The sequence below is a fragment of the Chrysoperla carnea genome, chromosome 4, assembly GCF_905475395.1.
Source record: "Chrysoperla carnea chromosome 4, inChrCarn1.1, whole genome shotgun sequence".
Taxonomy (NCBI): Eukaryota; Metazoa; Arthropoda; class Insecta; order Neuroptera; family Chrysopidae; genus Chrysoperla; species Chrysoperla carnea.
Window position 1 is genome coordinate 8,332,745 of NC_058340.1, and position 19,270 is coordinate 8,352,014.

Sequence of the window (19,270 nt, forward strand, 5' to 3'; positions counted from 1 at the left end):
ACCATAGTACTTCAATACCAACTCCCATAATAATAAATATATTTTTTAATAGTTAATTAGCGACGAAAAAAATTAACATTAGATTGATAAACGTAGAATATATATTCGAATTTCTGTGTCAAAAAATTATAGAGCTTTATTGTTTAGTTGATGAAACAATATATCATCGAAATACCTGATAACTGTGATTTACAGTAATTCAAAAATAATGATAGTATTGTCTTTGTGGTTGGGCAGTATTGGTTTCGTCCTCTGATTGCGAAGTATGTGAAAGAGCAATTAATTCTCCAGTACTTTTATCAAATGCAAGCGCTGACTGAACAGATGTAATAAATCGAAGTCACATAAAATGTCCTAGTGAGGCAGTATATCAACTTCCGAAAAAAACCAAAGAACCATGGAAAAATTTCACTAGCTATGGAAAATCATTACTGCATTTGTAGCATGTTCACGAGCTTTTAACACGAAGTGTTCAGGAATGCTGTTAAACATTCACTTATCTTTCTTGAATGCCACAAAATACGCGCTAAAGTTTTGGAGAAATTCATTTCCTTACGGCTTCACATTCTTGCAACCAGAAAACCAAAATATTGTTGTTTTTAGTTCTCGAAGTGCAAATATGCGTACGTTCTTCTACTATGACAGGATTATAATACCCGTCTTTTATATTATCCTAATTTTTCCAACAAATTTATTTTTATACATAAATCGCTTGGTCGCGCTATGCCTTAATTGTCTCTGAACGTTTTAATTAAATTAATTAAAACAGGAAAATTAAATTAATTAAAAATTTTACCTATAATAAATGTCAAATTATCGTCACAAATTTCGTGTGTTTGTTTATTTATTCATAATATATAAAATAATTTTGGAATAATGAAAATTTGTACATAATTATAAATTTTAAAATTAAAATCAAATAATAAAAACAATAATAATTCATTTTAAAATTCACCTAGCAACGATATTTGCCTGTAATAATAATTTAAATCTTCCATCTCCCACGAAAACCATTCTTTGATACTTATTCTCGAAATGTATTCTTTCAAGAATGCTTATTCCCTGAAATAATTTATTTCAAGAACAGTTATTCTTAGATATTTACTCTCGAAATGTTTTGTTTCAATACCTTTCGCATCGAAATTTTTCCATACATTTGTCAATTTAATTACATTAACGCCCTTAATATAATTCGATAACTTTGGTATGAAATTAAAAGCGATAAAATTACTATTTGAAGCTTCCTCAAAATTTCCGACATTCTATTTTATATAGTTTTGCAGAAAATGGAAACTAAGTTTTGCTGTAATTCGAACCTTAACGTAAAAACTATGATGTTTACAAAAAAAATGATTCAAATAAAAGTTGTTTATTTTTTTATGAGGGCCATTTTTTGTATTTAAACTTTTCTTCTATCGTTTACGATTTAAAATTTGAATTCTATGGACCCATGAATCCATTACCTATGTTGCTCGTTTACGAAGCCAAAGTCACTTCTTACATCCTGAATACACTCAAAAAATTTAAGCTCGATATCCCTTTTTGTTTATGAGTCATCGTAATCGCAGGCAGACGGACAACTGTAGATGGACTATTTAGGTGATTCTATAAAGACCTATAACATAGTTTTGTTTATGGCATCAACATTTCTTAGCGTTACACATTTTTGGGACTAAATTTAATATACTTTGATATATATTTCATATACACAGTGTTCAAAAATATATATTATTCCTCTTAACAAGTTCTTTCATTTTGATTTGATATATCACTTGATATTATTCTTGGAAAAAGTTTATTTTTAATTTTCTAACAATACTTCCCGAGTCACCAAAAATTTGTATATGTATACTTAATTTCAAAAAAACTGCCACAGTTAAAACATTCTAAGCGTACTCATCATATGTTATGTTGTAATAGTAACACTTAGAATGTTTTAAAACGAGCATTTTTTTTGACATAGAGTATACCATATTTCAAAAATTTAATCCCTAAAGTAATTTTGGAGAAAATATCACATCAGATGAACGGAAATCCAAAAATTAAAAACATTAAGAAATATTTTAATGAAGACAATACCTAATCGATTTTTGGGTGGTTTGATTACGAATTTAATGCCAAAAAATAGAACATCCTTTCTTCCATCTCACCAAAGTCTTTCTTTGTATTAAACTTTTACTACATAATATTTTATAACAATAGTGTAATAGAAAGTCAGTCTTTACTCTTGATAAATATTACACTAGATTTTTCATAATGATTTCACATTTTATAAAGTAGATAATTACAAATTAAACAATATAACAAACAACAACTGAAAACAAACAATTGACTGAGTTAATTGTTGAAATAACATGTACAGACAGTGTTTATGACACAATCGTTAGTTTTTTTTACGTTACGCAAATAACGAAAGATATCCACTCTTAGATAGCCACACACGCATGACTGATATTCCCGTATAATAAATACTATAAAATTTGCATCTAATTTGCGCCCTCGCGAGTAAACAGTGATTTTTACAAAAAAAGTTTCAAACAAAAGTTTTTTATAAGGAATATTTTATATTTTAACTTGTGTTCTCTCTCTAACGGTTTACAAGATGTGTCCTACGGGGCCGAAACCTATTTGACCTATGCTGCTCATTTACGAACTCGACCATTTCAGCTTGATATATCTTCATTTTTGAGTTATCGTGTCGGCAGAAAAACAGACAACCGAAAATGGACTATTTAGGTGATTATATGAACACCAGTACCTAAATTTTGTTTGTAGCATCAATATTTTTAAGCGTTACAAACTTGGGACTAAACCTAATATACATTGATACATATTACATACATACAGGGTATAAAAAAAAACTCAACACTAATAAACATCAGTTATTTCATTTTAGTATAGGAGCCCGTCTACTTTCCCTAGCCGGTGAATATTCATATCCATACTCAAGTTTTTTTATATATTTGTATACGTTAAATTCAATTTTTGGAGATACTTGGCGCTTAAATGATGAAAAATTATTATAAATATAGTTTTTAAACAAATAGGAAAATATATTTTTTTTGGATAGGAAAATAGTTTCTTATTGCCTCAATGCAAAAAAAAATTTCTTATGATTTGTTAGAAAAAGTCACCATTTCCGAGTTTTCAAACATTATTTTTGGACTGGTAATATTACAGTCAAAGATGTTAGAAATAAAAGAAAATGAAATAAATGCTCGCATTTTGCTAAAACCTCATTGAATGTGTTTCTTAGTATGTGATGTCAAATATTATTAGTGGCGCAAATGTTTCTATTTGTTAATTAGCAATAATATTGTTAATTTAATGGGACAGTTTATTTGACAAACACTTAACATTATCGCCATACAAGTTGCCTAATTACTAATTTTTTAAGTGAACTTTAATTTTTTAGGTAAATATTTGACACCTGAGAAACACATTCCATGAGGTTTTAGCAAAATGTGCGCGGTTTCTTTCATTTTCCTTTATTTTCGATTTTTTTAAGATATTTTACTATTAGCACAAAAATTTTATTATTTAACATTGTTTTCACACTTGAAAATGGCAATTCGTGACTTTTTGCAAAAATTTCATCAATTTACACCTGGAAAACGAATTATGAAAAACTCACAAGATATTTTTTTTCTTTAAATAAGCCAAAAAGCTTTTCTAAAAATCAGCTATTTTCCTACTTAAAAAATTCAATTTTTTTTAACAAAACTGTTAAAACAATTTTTGACACTACTTTAGAGCCAAACCATATTAAAAAATTTAATTTAACGCATAAACTTAGGTGCTAGCATACAAACTCATGGGCTACACAATGTGTACATTATATTTGAAATATATACAGGCTTCTAGAGTATTTTATTTACATTTAAATCACTTTCTATTTCTTTTCAAAATTATTATATTTTATTAATGTAAATGAAAAACCAATTATCATCATTATTTGTTTGAAGTTTGTTGTTTTTTTATTTTTTTTACTTTCTTTTTTTTACCTCCGGTCATTTATTTTATTATTGTATTCTGTTTTGTATTGATTTTTATTATGTCATTCTTTTTATAATGACAATGACTCGCGTCGAGTCGGATAGAGTGTTTAATTAAATAAGGAGTGTATTTATTGATGACGAATCGATCAGTCAATCAATTGTAAAGATAGTTTTCACTAATAGTAGTATTTACTAATAATATACCGTTAGGCACAGTGTAGACAGGAAGTAATTCACATATTTACCAATTTACGTAGGTCAGTTTTATCATGCTTATTCTGCAAATTATTTTACAAATTTTTATGGGGTTTGAGAATATACGACCGCCAGGGCAATTTTGGATGAAGTTTTGAACTATGTCTAAATCAATTCTGATAATTTTAAGGGGTGGGGGAAGTGGGTTGCGTCTAAACTTAATATACTCTGATATACTTCATATATAGGGTATAAAATCACCCATTTTGCAGTAACAAAAAACCAAAGATTATTTTTCCGCGAAATTAGGGTCTTTCTTTATTATTTAAGTGCAGTCTAGATAAGCCAAAAGGTTGGACATCCCTGTATGTAGTAAAGTATACCTTCTTCTCTACGACTTTGTGACATACATATAACGTTTCTCTGTATTTCCGCAGGCATTAAAAAATTAAACGTGTTGCAGATGTTGAAAGATCACATAAAAAAAAGAAGATTTTTATTGTCAACTTAATAATATGTATTTATCTTACATTTTATAAAACTTATCATTTGAGTATTCTTTAGTTATAAACGATATTTTAATTTCTTAATTACTACTTTTAAATTCTTCTTCATCATGACATCCTTCCGATTACATGACGTGCATCATATACCAATTAATATTTTAAAAAAATTGGCTGAGTGTGAGTTTGACTCTCTTGTTAAGGGCTCCGTACTTCGGTATCTCTTACAAGAATCAATGATATATTTTATTAAAATATTATTCTTCATTTTGGCTTCCTTTCGACGAATTTACCAAAGAGAAAATTTTGTAATCTCGCCAAAAGAAAGCCACTCACGAAATTTCAAGTATGTATTGATGATTTTATAAAAAGGGTGTTGCCCCCAGTATATGTATCGATAATAATTCAATTTTACATTTATTCGAGTATAATGTTTGAAAACTTACTTTCATACTTTCTGATTAGTATTAATGGAATGAGTTTGGTGTACAATAATTTTTACGTACTACGATTTCTACCCTTAATTTCTTTAAAAAACCCTACAAAAAAAATCATGGTGAAAGTTATTGACTTAAATTAACGATAAACAATAATAAAAAATATTACACAAATATATGGATGGATATTAATAATGATTTATTATGTACAACCAAAGGCAAATGAACTTTTAATGTGTAGAAATAATTTAATGTATTCAGTGTCACAGAATAGTTAACTTGGCTTAACGAGTTCTGTTATGAGACTGTAAATTTAATCAATAAAGCTTTTTACCACATAATTCTCATGCTGGGAACGCTATTGGCAAAAATCAGAGCAAACCTTTCATTGTAACCTGCCAGGGAAAGTTGTAATGTGATGAATACATTGGTACAGCTATTAAATCAGAATGCATTGGAAAAGTTGGGAAACAGCACCGATTTTAATGAAAGTTTTTGTAACGTATTTATAGGACACCAAGCAACATTCAGCCAACTTAAACTAGTCATAAAAGGGCATCGGGTCCCAACGGAAGACATACATAGCCCAAAATTTAGTTTAAATACTTATTTTGGTTTAAAACTGTCATCTAATAGGTAATTTTGGTCGCTGAATACGAATTCGATGTCGAATTTCACGGATTATGTCATATCTACCAAAAATCATGTCATTTTTGGAAAATAATTTCACTTTTTTGCTTAAAAACGGTAAATTAAGTATTTATCGTCTAAACTGTGCTCTAGGGAGTATTTTTGGTCACTGATTACGAATCTGGTATCAGATTACATGGATTCTGTCACGTCTTTCAAAAATCTCGCCATTTTTGCCAGTAACTAAAAACTAAATATTTTTCTGAACAGTCTCTAAAAGCTTTAAAACCTTGATATAATTGTGTAAATGTAAAATATCTCGAGTTAAATTAAATTTAAATAAAATATTTTATTTTAAAGAGTGAAATTGAAGTAAAATTTATCTTTGTTTTAATTCAAATTTCTTTAGATATCCCAACAACATCCAGCAACATCTTTTAGAAGGTGCAAGAGTGTTGTTTTAAACCTTATAAAATTAAGTAATTTTTCTGCACATTTTCATTTATTATACCTCTCTTTTTGGTTAATTTAGCATAATAAGTAATGTAGCGTTTGAAACTGCTACATCAATACTTTTGGGCATAAAAATAAAGGACATAAATAACAAAGAAATTGGATGTTTTTGGTTCCTGTAAAATCAACACTTACTTATGGCTCATTGAACGTAACATTTTGTATTCGAAAGACTTAGCTAAAAAGTTTAAGCCGAACCGAACTCCCCATTTTATTTTGCTTAAATAAAAATTGACACACAATTAGTATTCTACAACATTCTGGAACACTTCGTATATACAAATCAACAGTGTGTGTTTAACGATTAATTATTATTAATAAATAATTATTTATTCAATTAAAGAAAGTACTATTTGTTAAATAAAATTTATAAATAAATTTTTCTCGAACCTTCTGAAAATTAACTATGCATGATTAAGGTTGATCGGACAGTTCCCTGCAAAAAATTGTTTTATACTTATGAGTTAGCATTTAATAACATGCTAATCGACCCGTGCGGAATTTTACAGGGCGTACCAAATCGGTGCGGTACATTTTTATACTGTGGGTCCATTTTTCGTCATTAGCCGGCACGATAAACTTTAAAATTAAAAGTTAATCATGGAATTTGATAAAGCAATAAAGGTCTCGCGGACGGACAGAAAAACTCGTGTTCTAATATATAAGATCAAAAAATTCTGATTTGTATCTATGCATTGTCTTAATATGCCACCAACCTTAAAATATAATAGTTAATATTATTGTACATATTTACAATATTTAATAACTTAATTAATTTATTACCTTATTATTTTATTCTAAGCAATAATATTGTATATTTTATTGTAGGTAAAATAAATTTTTATTTCCTTTAAAATGTAGCTTTCCATTTTTTAAGGACATCCAATACTAATACGTATTAAAGTCCGATATTTTGGGGCCTAACATGCCTAGGGCAAGGTAGGACCACCCAGTGAAACAAAAAAGTGCTTCTTTTATGTAAATATTAATATATTATTATCTAAATATAAGTTAATTAGCACTTCTTATCTAAGCATGTTTGGAGTAAAATGAAAAATATGGACTAAAACTGTTAAAGTTAAACTATACCGTAGGTTCCAGCGATCTTTAGAAGATATTCGTTTTTTTTTTGTTTGTAGTTTCTATTTAAGGAATGTTATTAAAAATTATTTGCCTCACTCAACAGTTTTCCTACTTCAACTAAAGATTCTACTTTTCTGGTATCAAATTTCGTTTCACTGAATCTGGGTACCGAGCCACTCTGGCGTTAAAGGAAATGAAGGCAGTGGACTCGCTAGCCCTAGAAGAGTCGTTTCAAACGCCCCTTTCACTTGAACTTGCCATGTCCCATAGAATGATGTTCCGTAATTTACTGAATCAAGGAATGGCTACGATATGCCCATCTTGATTACTGGGACTTTATGCAGGGCATGCGACAGGGCAAACTGCGTATAAAATATAGCTGGGCCATTCGACTGTGCTCACTTGAAACTTACTGTAGCACAGTTGAAAAGGGTGGTGAGGGTCTTGACAGGACATTGTCGATTGAACTATCACCTTTAATAACATGGGATTCCTGATGATCTCCACTGAACTTGTATGGAGATCGATGAAACTTCCACGCATGTCATTTGCAACTGCAGAAACCTGCAGGTGTTAGGTTTAGAATGCTTGGGCCCGAAACCTTGAACCCATCAATCCTTCGGGTGAGAAATTTTTCTGAAGGAGGGCTCAGAGGACTCTTTGATCTAGGTACTAGGATCCCATTTGCGTTACCCCTCTTATGTATTATTACTATCAATTTTTTTATTATAAATAAACTAAAAAATTTTATTTTTTTACTTTCAGACTCTTATCAACATGGCATACTGTTGGCTAATATTAATTGGACGTTGTGTACAACGACTTGTATTTGGTGAACTTCGAGTCTCTGAACAGCAACATGTTAAAGACAAATTTTGGAATTTTGTATTTTACAAATTTATATTTGTCTTTGGTGTAATCAATGTTCAGTACATGGATGAAGTAGTCCTGTGGTGTTCTTGGTTCTCATTGTTGGGTTTCTTAAATCTATTAGCACAATTGTGTAAAGACCGCTTTGAATATGTAAGTTTTTATTGTTTTAAATATTCATAAATATTGATATTTTTGACTTTTATAGTATCCCAAAGAATAAAAAATCAGGATTGTATTAAAAATTTTGAAATTCAATAATTTATGAGGGCCATCAGGCCTGGGTTTCGAATTTTTGCGACCGTAGTTATCTTCAAAAATTATTCCCCCCTGTGGAATTACATTTTATTCACAGTGGTTTTCCTTTGTCTACTACATCTTGTCAAACTTTGGAGATGATCTTCTCAATACGCAGAATTTTTCTTCTTGAACGGAACCATCTGAATTAACAAAGATCCCTGTTAGGATCTCCTTTCAAAATTTCATACTGCCACACTGCTTACTAAAGTTCCGTTTTCGCTGACACCATTTATTAAAAAAGCATGTTTAATAATACCTGGTGAATCGAAATTACTCAAGAATTAACCGATTTATAGTTAATTTATCAAAAGATCGAATTAAGACTAAGACGACACGAGCGGCGTTTTTTCCAACACGCGTTTCTTATACTTACATTAAATGGGGCTCGTATGAATCAAAACAAGGGAAAATTAAAAAACCTCCAACAAATTTCTGGTACGGACCCTAAACTCCCACTTGAAACATATCTAAGTTCTTATCTTTCCATTAAAGTACTTTTTTCCTTAGAGACTTATCAAAACTGAACCGATTTTAAGGATCATCATCTATTTTTTAGTGGTTCCGGGTACGGAACCCTAAACTCGCACTTGAAACATAGCTAAGAACACTTTCCATTAAATTACCTTTCAAACGAAAAATCAAAATCAGTTCATCCGTTTAGGCGCTACGATGCCACAGACAAACACAGACACATAGTGGTAAATCTTACCAAATTGCATCTACTTAACACCCCGTTTTTTGGTTCGGGGGCTAAAAATGGGCCGTATTTCGATCGTGTATTTTTCATATTAAAGCTACCGAATAAATATTTTTTAAATAAAATAGGATATTATAGAAATTCAAAATAGAACGTTCATTTCTCTCCGAATATGTATTTTGGACAAAAATGTTTTTGGTCAACCTGAGTTAATATGTAAATTTAATTTAATTACTTTATCCAAATTGGAATTGATTTAATAAATGATTATAATTTTTATTTTTAGCTCTCTTTCTCACCAACAACACCAGGATGGAGTCATTTCCGTCTATTAGTGTTACTTGTAGCCATATTAATGATTTCTGGATTCATGTTCTTGGTTTGTGTAGCAGTTGGGTTCTTTGGTGGTTTTAATACATTTGCATTCATGGCAGCAGAGGTAATTATTATTCAGTAAATTATTTCCACATAATAAAATAATAGTATATATTTTTCATCAATTCTATTGGGTTTTTCAACAATGATTTCAACGCCATAATGCCACAAATATTAAACCATCGTCTATCGATAATACAGCTTTTTTTTTTTTTGCTTACCTTGATTTACCTTTTATTTGGTTCGAAACATAATTTAATAACCGAAAATAATGGTAGAGACTTGCCTGTAAAAAACCGTTCATGGGAAAAATTGATAAGAATTAATTTAATTAAAAATAGCCATGAACACTTTTCGGTAAACAAGCTGTCATAGGCGTGTTTATCAATCAATACAAAAAATTTCATAAAAAATATGTCTCATCTGGTTTTCAGATGGGTGAAGATCGACCATATATCGTCTCCTAAACTATTTCCACAGAGTCCCGATTCAGGGCTAAATTTTGTAAATAAAATAATTAATTATTATTCGTGCACTATTTTAACAAATCTTTTTTTTATGAATTTCAGTGTGTATTGTTGGCAATACGAACATTACATGTTATATTACGATATGCATTACATTTATATGATATGCGACAATCAAATGGTGGAGCACCATCCGGTGATAGTCGTGCATGGGAGAAACGTGGTCCTGTCGCATATTACACAGAATTAATATTCGAATTAGCTGCACTTATTGTTGATTTTGTACATCATTTACATATGTTATTATGGAGTAATATATTCTTGTCAATGGCATCACTTGTCATTTGTATGCAACTTCGATACTTGTTCCATGAAATTCAACGACGTATTAAAAAGCATAGAAATTATTTATGGGTACTCAATCATATGCAACAAAAGTATGTATACAAATTCCTTTCTTTATTCTCTATTAGTAAACAATTGAACAACTAAGGCAACTGAATATACATCGATGCATCAAGGACAACCATTTTTAACTTTACATCAATTTAAACTGATGTATCGGTAGCTGTCGATATTTAACAATGCTTCCTTATAAACAAGCCCGTGTGCCAACCCAATAGTCCTGTAAATGCATCTATTTATGAAACGCATTTTCACTGACTAGTTAGGAAATTCATGATATCATGCATATTTTGAGCTCATTATATTCTTTGACTTTGTCTTTGAGTCTAGTACTTCAGACAGAAAACCAGGATTTTGGCGAGAATATCAAACTGAATAATGCTGCTAATGAGGATTTTATTTTAAAACATAATTGCAATCTATTTGACCAAGAACCAATCTTCATTTAAAATTTACAAACTGTCGTAACAGATTTTTATTATATAACTTAATAATATTTTTCAGTTATCCAATGGCATCGTCTGAAGAATTGGCTGAAAATTCAGATAACTGTGCAATATGCTGGGAAAAGATGGAATCTGCTCGAAAATTACCTTGCACACATTTATTCCACAAGTAAGTTTATGGTTTTTTTATTTAATAAATTAATAACAAATAAAACCCCTCCTTTTTAGTCGGGGGCTATGAAATAGCAGAATCCAAAAAGTTAAAGTTCAGGGAAACGTTAAAAATTAAGAGCTACAGAATTAATAGATAGTATTAGGTGTTGGAACCAAGTTGTAGAATTAAAAATTGTATTTTTCGCACAAAATTGAAAATTTGCCTTTAATGTAATACTTCAAAAATAAAATATACAGTTTCGGTAATAGTATCGGTTTTCACGTTTTAATTTAAACCGGTAATGATTTCGGCTACGATTACTCAACTAAATCGCTTTCAACTGAATTGCGTTTTATTTTCGGTTCGGCTAGAATCCCTGATATAAAGTATCATATTTTAACTTAATGTGGTTTTGTAAAACGCCGATAAGAGAAAAAGTATTTTCTTCCATAGCAGTTGATGCAGTATGCGTCAATATTCAAATGGTTTGTTTGAGGTTTCTTATTTTAAGTAATATAATATTTACTTTGAGTTATTAAGGTTCTACTGTATTTTTTATATCATTAAAATTTTCTTTAAATAATTACTAGTATTTTTTATATCTTTAAAATTATTTTAAAATAATTACTATTAAATACCTTCTCACAGCGCCTGCTTACAATCATGGTTGGAACAAGACACATCATGCCCAACTTGCCGTTTAACACTAAGTATGGGTGCACCAGGTACAATTGATGCAGGACTCGATAACAACGATCCTGTTGTTGATAATCAACCAACAACTAGACGTGCACCAAATCATTTCTTTCATTTCGATGGTATGTTCTTACTTTCTGGTTATATTTTTAATTTTAGTTCCATTTTCGAATGATTTCTTCTTTTAAATTTAGGTTCAAGATATGTGTCATGGCTTCCTAGTTTCTCTGTTGAAGTGACACATTCAAATTCACTTCGTGGAGTTGATCAACCGCCACCGGCTCAAACTTCACAATTAGATGCAATGGCAAGACAAGTAAGTTTATCTTTATTCATTTAAAAATTCTATATTTCTGTTATTTCTTTGTACATATACAAAGTAACTTTTTTAAGTTGGCATATGGCAAACCTCTATATCTGGGATTCGTTCTTTCGATTTTATCGTCATAGTTACCTCTATAACTGAGACAGGGAGTGAATTTTAGATGTATTAACCCCTGTAACTGAGAACTGAGATAACATCGTTTTTTTTTTGTTTACTTACTTATTCTTATTCTACCCGCAAATTTCGCACTTAACTAATTTGAGCCTCAATGACCTTAAGTTAGTTTTACTTTACTATCATACGAATCAGTACGTGAAAACCTGAAGTTAATATCCGTTTATGAAAGTGGGAAGACACGCGATAAAGTCTGTGTCGAATTTAATGTGCCAAAATCTAACCTTTGTAGAATAAGAAGGCCAAAGACACTGGGTAAGTGGAATACCTCTATAAGTGACACAAATTTGCAAGTCCCTTGGTGACTCACTTAATCAGGTTTCACAGTATTTAGTTATCGCGATGGAAAACAGGTAGAAATGAATTACTTTTAACAATATTTATTCCCTTGCTTCCATTCGACTCGTACAGCAAACACCACTTCTAGATTTAGCAAGTACACACTTAAAACAGATGAAAATAATTCATAACTCAAACTACCTTTTTATTTAAGCTTAAATATAAAAAAAAAAACAATTTGTTTTCACCTTCTTTACCCTAAATATGAACATACCAAACAGTATTACTATTGATACCATATAAATAATATTTACAATCGAATTATTACTACTTATAATTGCATTACAATTATTATAATGAAACTTGATGCAATTTTATTAACACCTATAATTTGAGGTTATTCGAACAGTACCCGATTCAATACATTAGATTAATACAGGTAAAAAGTTTTACCATTCCTTATCTGATTCCTATCGGAAGCAGAAAAAAACTTATTGGTTTCAGTACCTCTTTTGTAGAGCGTTTAATTGATACAAAAATATCTGTTCAGATTCAATTAATGGTAAGATATGATTATGAGACTGAACAACCAATTTTTCGGCACCGGAAATTTAGAAAAAGGTTGATTTTTTGATCCCCCTGTGTATATGCACGGCCCTGAAAAGTCAATTCTTGAGCATTACTGATAAGAGATAGGGACACATTTTAAATTCGAAAGTTTTTATTCATAACAAAACGTACAGCTTAAACTTTTATTCGAAACATTTTTTCGAAAAAAAGAATACATTCAGCAGAAATCAAAATGATATTGAGGGACTTTCACTCAAATACTCTACAAGTCTGAGAATTACCACTAAAACCGTGTATTAAAAAAACACGGCCTCCAATCTACGCCATAAATAAACCCTTTGACAATTTTTATTTTTCATTTCTTAGAAATTTTTTAAATGATATCTATTGATAAGAGATAATAAATGTGTTTACTAAATTTTTGAATAAAATCTAATCTAGAAGGAAGTAACTCTAATAAAATCTAGAAAACATAACTGGAAACTATTAAAAATGTATGTTTTGTTTTTATATAGGTTCAGCAATTATTTCCACATATGCCAACTTCTACAGTTATAGAAGATTTGCGTGTAACAAGATCTGTGGAATTAACTATTGAAAATATATTGGATGGCAGATTAATTGCACCAGCTATATTTAGAGAACCTGAAATTATTGCACCAAATATCAGTACAACATTAACCAATACCCAAAAGAGATTAAACACAACTTTAACTCAATGGGATAATATGCCAGACATACCAATGGACAGGTACGATATTGTTAACTTTCAAATTAAAAGTATCGAAGAAGAAGTATCAATTTTGCTTCAGAAGCAAATATCTTGGCCCAAAAAGCTCGTACGGGAATTTGTTTATAGATCATTTTCAATAAACAAGCTTTGCAGTACTTTAAACAAATTTGTTGTAAAATTATTTTTAAAATTTTGGTACGCTTCTAAACTTTATATACAATTTAGGGAAAACATTCCTCACCCTTCCAAACCTTCCGTGCAAAGTAGCAAGGAATGATAAAAATTTTTAACCAATCGATGCCAGTACTAGAAAGTACAAATTATCAAATGAGCTATTGAAGTTCCGAATTTGATGATTTTTCGCGGAGATACAGCTGTTTTTAATTCAGGTAAAATTTTGTTCCCTTAATAAATTGGCGAACTTTATATTGACTGATAAGCATACATATATTGACTGATACATTACCACTACTTTGCATCACACAGTCGGGTAAAAAGTCGAATCTGTGTTTTTAATTTTAATAGATGCTCAATCACTTTTTAATTTAAAAAAATTAAAATAAATAATTATTTATTGAATGTATTTTTTACAGTGTCGAAGAAAATACAATATTGGGTGGACGATTTTCAAAATCATCAAGTGAACGGGAACGTATTTTACATCGTCGAAAAGAACAATTAATAATGGCAGCACGCAAGAAGTATTTAGAGCGCAACAAGCATAAACATGATGATAATAGTAGTAGTCAAGTATTATCTGAAAGTTGAAATGATTTGTAAAATGTATTTAATAATTTTTAATTAGAGATCTCGATAACGAATTAATAAAAAATTCGATTTTATATGTCAATGGCGTTAAAAAACAAGTATTATTAATTCAAAAAACAGTGCTTAAATTATTATTATTAATTAAAAATATATGTTACACAAAAAAAAACTTAAGTACTTTCAAAGCTCATGTACTTTAAAAAAATATTTATAAGAGGGTATTTTCTTTTAAAACATGTTAACTATCATAGGATTTTATTATTACTCGATTCATTTCAATTTCGAAATTATTTATTTCTTTTTTTTTACTCCAGTAAACGAGGCTTAAACCTCTAAATTAATTCCTATAGCTCCGATTGATCTGAAAATTTGGGATTAAACTTTGTTCAACCTCAAGATCAAAAGTTATATGGTGTCGTGTGGCGCTTTTGCGCAGTGTGTGGTAACCACTTCTTGTAGGAGGTGGAAAAATATATGTTAAAAATGACAACGGGAATCGATAGAGCGATAAAATCTAAGCAAAATTCAAGTACATTTCGAAAAGTCAATATTTTCCGAGGTATTGGCGATTGTAATTCTTCAATTATTTAACGTTAAATACTCCGAGTTTCAATCTCCAATAACTCAGCAAGTATTGACTTTTCGAAATATACTTGAATGACACTTTTTGCTTAGATTTCGCCGCTCTATCGATTCTCGTTGTCATTTTCAACATATATTTTTCCAACCTCCACAAGGGATGATTACCACCTTTTGGGCAAAAGCACCATTAAGCCTATCATATAACTTTTGATCTAGAGCGTGAACAAAGCTTAATCCCTATTTTTCATCAAAATCGATGCTATACTTCAAAATTTAGAGATTTCGACTTTTTTCTCCTCGTTTATTGGAGTATTTTGTGTGTTTATTTTTTTGTGATGCCACTCGATGTGTAGTCATTTATTTACCTAGAATTTAAGTTATTTGTTTTTGTTTTCCGTTCCTTTGCCATATATTTTGTAAATATTATTTTTTCCTATTAAATTTAAAGTTTTTATTTGAATTTTGAGTTGTTTTTTATTTATTTATATATTTTTCTATTTATAAAATAAATTATTGCAGGTCTAGGACGAAGCGTAGTATTTGACAGTTACTTCTGAACTGATGAAGATTTTAGGCAAAATCTAATAGTATTTTCAGAAAGCCTGGATATTTTTAATTTGGCGGCAAGCTTAAATTAGATGAATATTCAAATAATTTTGTTCATTATCCGCGATATTCGTTGCCGGACACTTTAAAAATTGTAATATTCAAGAATAAGATATCAGATGACGGAAATTCTACTTTGTGTCGAAAAATATGGTTTTTACAATTTTTATTCAATTATCTTCTTGTGCTTCAATTTTAAGTCCTCAAAGTATGCAAATTTTCAAAGAAGTAAAAGTTGTTTAGCTTTGACACCACCTTGACAACCGCCTCCCAAATTTCCAGCCGATCTGGAATGACTATTAAATAATAAACATGGCTCTCGAGCTATTACAGTTATTAAATTATTGAATTATTTACCATACGACGCTGCTGGATTTATCAAACGAAGTTTAGCTTAATAAATAATTTCAGAATAAAGTGCGAATTAAAAAGGCGAAAATGTGAAAGAAAATTGACTTTTGGCATGTGTAAGTAATATCACACAGACGTAAATGTTGACGCAGTTCTATCAGTTACATTTTTTACAATGATAATGTAATTCCAATTTGCCCTTAAGCATGCGACCATCCAAACTGCGTAGAACCACAACTAGGCCATTTAACTATGCTCGCCTGAAACTCAATAAAGCACAGTTGAGAAGGAATTACCACCAGCATGGAATCTCTGCTGATTCCACTTGTAGGGCCTGTGTGGAGGACGACAAACCACCATTGCAAAAATTAATTTTTCAAAAACCTTTTACGTTCTTCCATACATTATTTTGGTGTAATTCCAAAAAAAACAAGGCCAAATAATTTATTAGATAAATAACTGTAGGTAATATGCATAATTTAATTATTATTTTCATTTAGAGTATTGTTTATTTCTTGATTAAAATCACAGACTGTAGTTTTGAAAACAATATCTACTTCGGATCAGTTGTAAATTTTGTACACATATTTTCTGTTACTACAAAAATAATATTGCATTAATATATGCATCAAACTGAGAAAATAAACAGTCTAAAATAGTAATCAAAACCGATGCCAAAACAAGACTGCATTTGTCTTACACACTTATTCTTATATCCATTTAAATCTTGCACTTGCAACTAATTTGTAAGACCAAAATGTAAACTCGTAAAAATTTGACAAAAATCAAAATACAAATATAAGCATGTAAAACAAATACAGCCAAATAATATGGTTTTGACTCTGCTTTTGTACATCACTAGTGTAAAGTTACAATTAGTATGAAAATTAATAGTTTAACATCTACAGAAATATGACAAAAATCCACCCTAAGTATTTTTTCAGCTTTTTTCAAAATATTGGATCTATAAATCTATCTTTCACGGTGTTAAAATGGGTTTTCTGCTTTTAAACACCGCAAAAACTGAAAGTGTAACAATTTCTTCCCAGTATTTCATACACACTTTTATCTTATTCGAGTATACAGCTTTTTCAAGCCTTGCAATTTACATATTACATCAATGGCGTTTTGAAGTAAACAATTAACCCAAAGCGTCGAATCATAAACCCACTCACTACATCGGTTCGTATGTCAATCCTTTTTTGTGAGAGTGAATGGACCGAATTGATATTGAAGAAATTTGAGCTAGGATTTCCACCTCCACGCTTTGGAAAGTCGGGAGATAAACCATCAGAAAGTCGGTTGATAGTGAAATTAAGTTAATTATACCACTGAATTATAATACTGTTCGATTTTTTTGATGTTTTATGTACTCAGTTTTTCCACAATTAAATAAATATGCTTCAAGTTATTTAAAATAGAAGCTGCTTAGAATTGTCGAATTTACTTAAATATTTTAATGAAATTTGGAGAATTTATGTTCATATCGGGAATCGAGAGAGACTAAACGATTTCGGGAGTCTCCCGATCAAATCTGGAGAGGTGGCAACCTTTAATTTGACTGGTTAGGTATATTTTACCCATTATAAAAGATATGCAGGTTTTTGACTTAAAGAATTTTTATTTGAAATATATTTAAAATGTAATATCAAAAAAATCAAATTTCTTAGCGAATCGCATATACCTAGAATGAACATAAAATTTAACTTGATCGAAAGTGGATTGTTTTCAGATGTCTAGCCAAATAAATAAACTAAAATAAATATTTAAAATTACCCTCAATAATTAATACATTTGAAAAATATAAAATAATTAGTTAATTTAAAATAAACGTAAATAAATGGTAAAAATATTTTCTTAGTTTTCAAAAATACGAAAATGTTACTCAAAAGCTTAGGCTGAAAATAAAATAGATAATAAAATATAAAAAAATATTGTAAATGAAATAATAATGTAATTGCTATGCAAAATAAATTTTAATGGTACAATAATTTATTTTATTCGATTTTCCTTTATCCCTATAGAATTCAAAAACTGCTGAACATAACGATAAATCCTTATCCCTATCGCTAATTTTTTTTACATTATAAATATACAAGTAAGGATAATTGTTTGTTTATTTGTGTTAGTCACGCTTTCACGCAAAAAACTACCGAATGGATTTGAATGAACATCTACAACAACATAGCTCATACTTCAGAATAACACATGAGCTATAATTTATAAAGATATATATATAAATTAAATTTAATCTGACAATTGGCTGCGCCATCTATGAGCATCCTTTTGAACCATAAAGTAAATAATCATTAAAGTATCTATCCAAAATGTTCTAAGTTTGATAGCAGATATTCTTAAGGGGGCGGTTTTTCTCAACATCTACTCAAAACTTTATTTTATTATGTAAAAAGGTGGCTTTACGGACATTCCACCTTAAAAATGAACAAAAGCAAATAAATTACCTATAATACGCGTTATTATATTATTAATTTGAAAATGAAGTGTAAAATGCACTAAATATTATAAATTTTTTTTATTAATTAAAAAAATTTTAACAAACATAATTATTAAATTAACCAATGAAGTTCATAACTACTAAATGCAAGACAACGTGAGCAAACACAAAATCAGCAAATCCTCGTTCTGGACTAATGCTATTAAATTGATTCTTGTTTTCTGGATTCACTTGAAGGCGGAGACAAACTGCAATCATAATAAAATATTAATGAGCAAAAAGTTTTTTATACTAGTGGATAATATCTTTTATAAATATAACAGAATTTACCTCCAAGTACAAAACAACTAACGGATGAAATAAATCCACTTAAGAATGAGTTAAATGGAAATGTGCCCACAAGACAACAGTACACAAATTGTACAATGCCGGTTAATAAAACGTACAGCAAGTACGCATCAATTATTTTCAATTTTTTTGGTGTATGGCTGGTATATTCATTATAAAATTTATAAAGAACTGGAGTTAAATTAGCCATTGTATTTACAATTAGAAATTCAGTTTTTAATTTTCTTGTCAATTTTTCTAATCAATTACGTGTCACTTTGGTAGTTTGAAAGATGAATATTTTGTTGATATAACAGAAACCTGCCAAATT

General features: G+C 29.6%; 2 protein-coding genes across 2 annotated transcripts in view; one reads left to right on the forward strand and one right to left on the reverse strand.

The window, feature by feature from the left end:
* The window catches only part of LOC123298106 (E3 ubiquitin-protein ligase AMFR-like), a 54,848-nt gene extending 40,112 nt beyond the window's left edge, over nucleotides 1–14,736 (forward strand). Inside the window, exons 2-9 of the mRNA XM_044880011.1 lie at nucleotides 8,125–8,382; nucleotides 9,513–9,665; nucleotides 10,171–10,505; nucleotides 10,978–11,088; nucleotides 11,722–11,891; nucleotides 11,964–12,085; nucleotides 13,633–13,868; nucleotides 14,444–14,736. Of these exons, the coding sequence (XP_044735946.1) occupies nucleotides 8,125–8,382; nucleotides 9,513–9,665; nucleotides 10,171–10,505; nucleotides 10,978–11,088; nucleotides 11,722–11,891; nucleotides 11,964–12,085; nucleotides 13,633–13,868; nucleotides 14,444–14,618 (1,560 nt within the window). The 3' untranslated portion in view covers nucleotides 14,619–14,736. The remainder of the gene's footprint in view (nucleotides 1–8,124; nucleotides 8,383–9,512; nucleotides 9,666–10,170; nucleotides 10,506–10,977; nucleotides 11,089–11,721; nucleotides 11,892–11,963; nucleotides 12,086–13,632; nucleotides 13,869–14,443) is intronic.
* A 3,954-nt stretch (nucleotides 14,737–18,690) lies between these two features.
* LOC123298398 (dolichyl-diphosphooligosaccharide--protein glycosyltransferase subunit DAD1) lies at nucleotides 18,691–19,248 on the reverse strand. The gene is made up of 2 exons (XM_044880389.1): nucleotides 18,943–19,248; nucleotides 18,691–18,860 (listed from the first exon to the last, which is right to left on the reverse strand). Exons 1-2 carry the CDS (start codon nucleotides 19,148–19,150, stop codon nucleotides 18,730–18,732), a joined length of 339 nt encoding a protein of 112 aa, XP_044736324.1. The 5' UTR covers nucleotides 19,151–19,248; the 3' UTR covers nucleotides 18,691–18,729.
* Nucleotides 19,249–19,270: the final 22 nt, after the last annotated feature.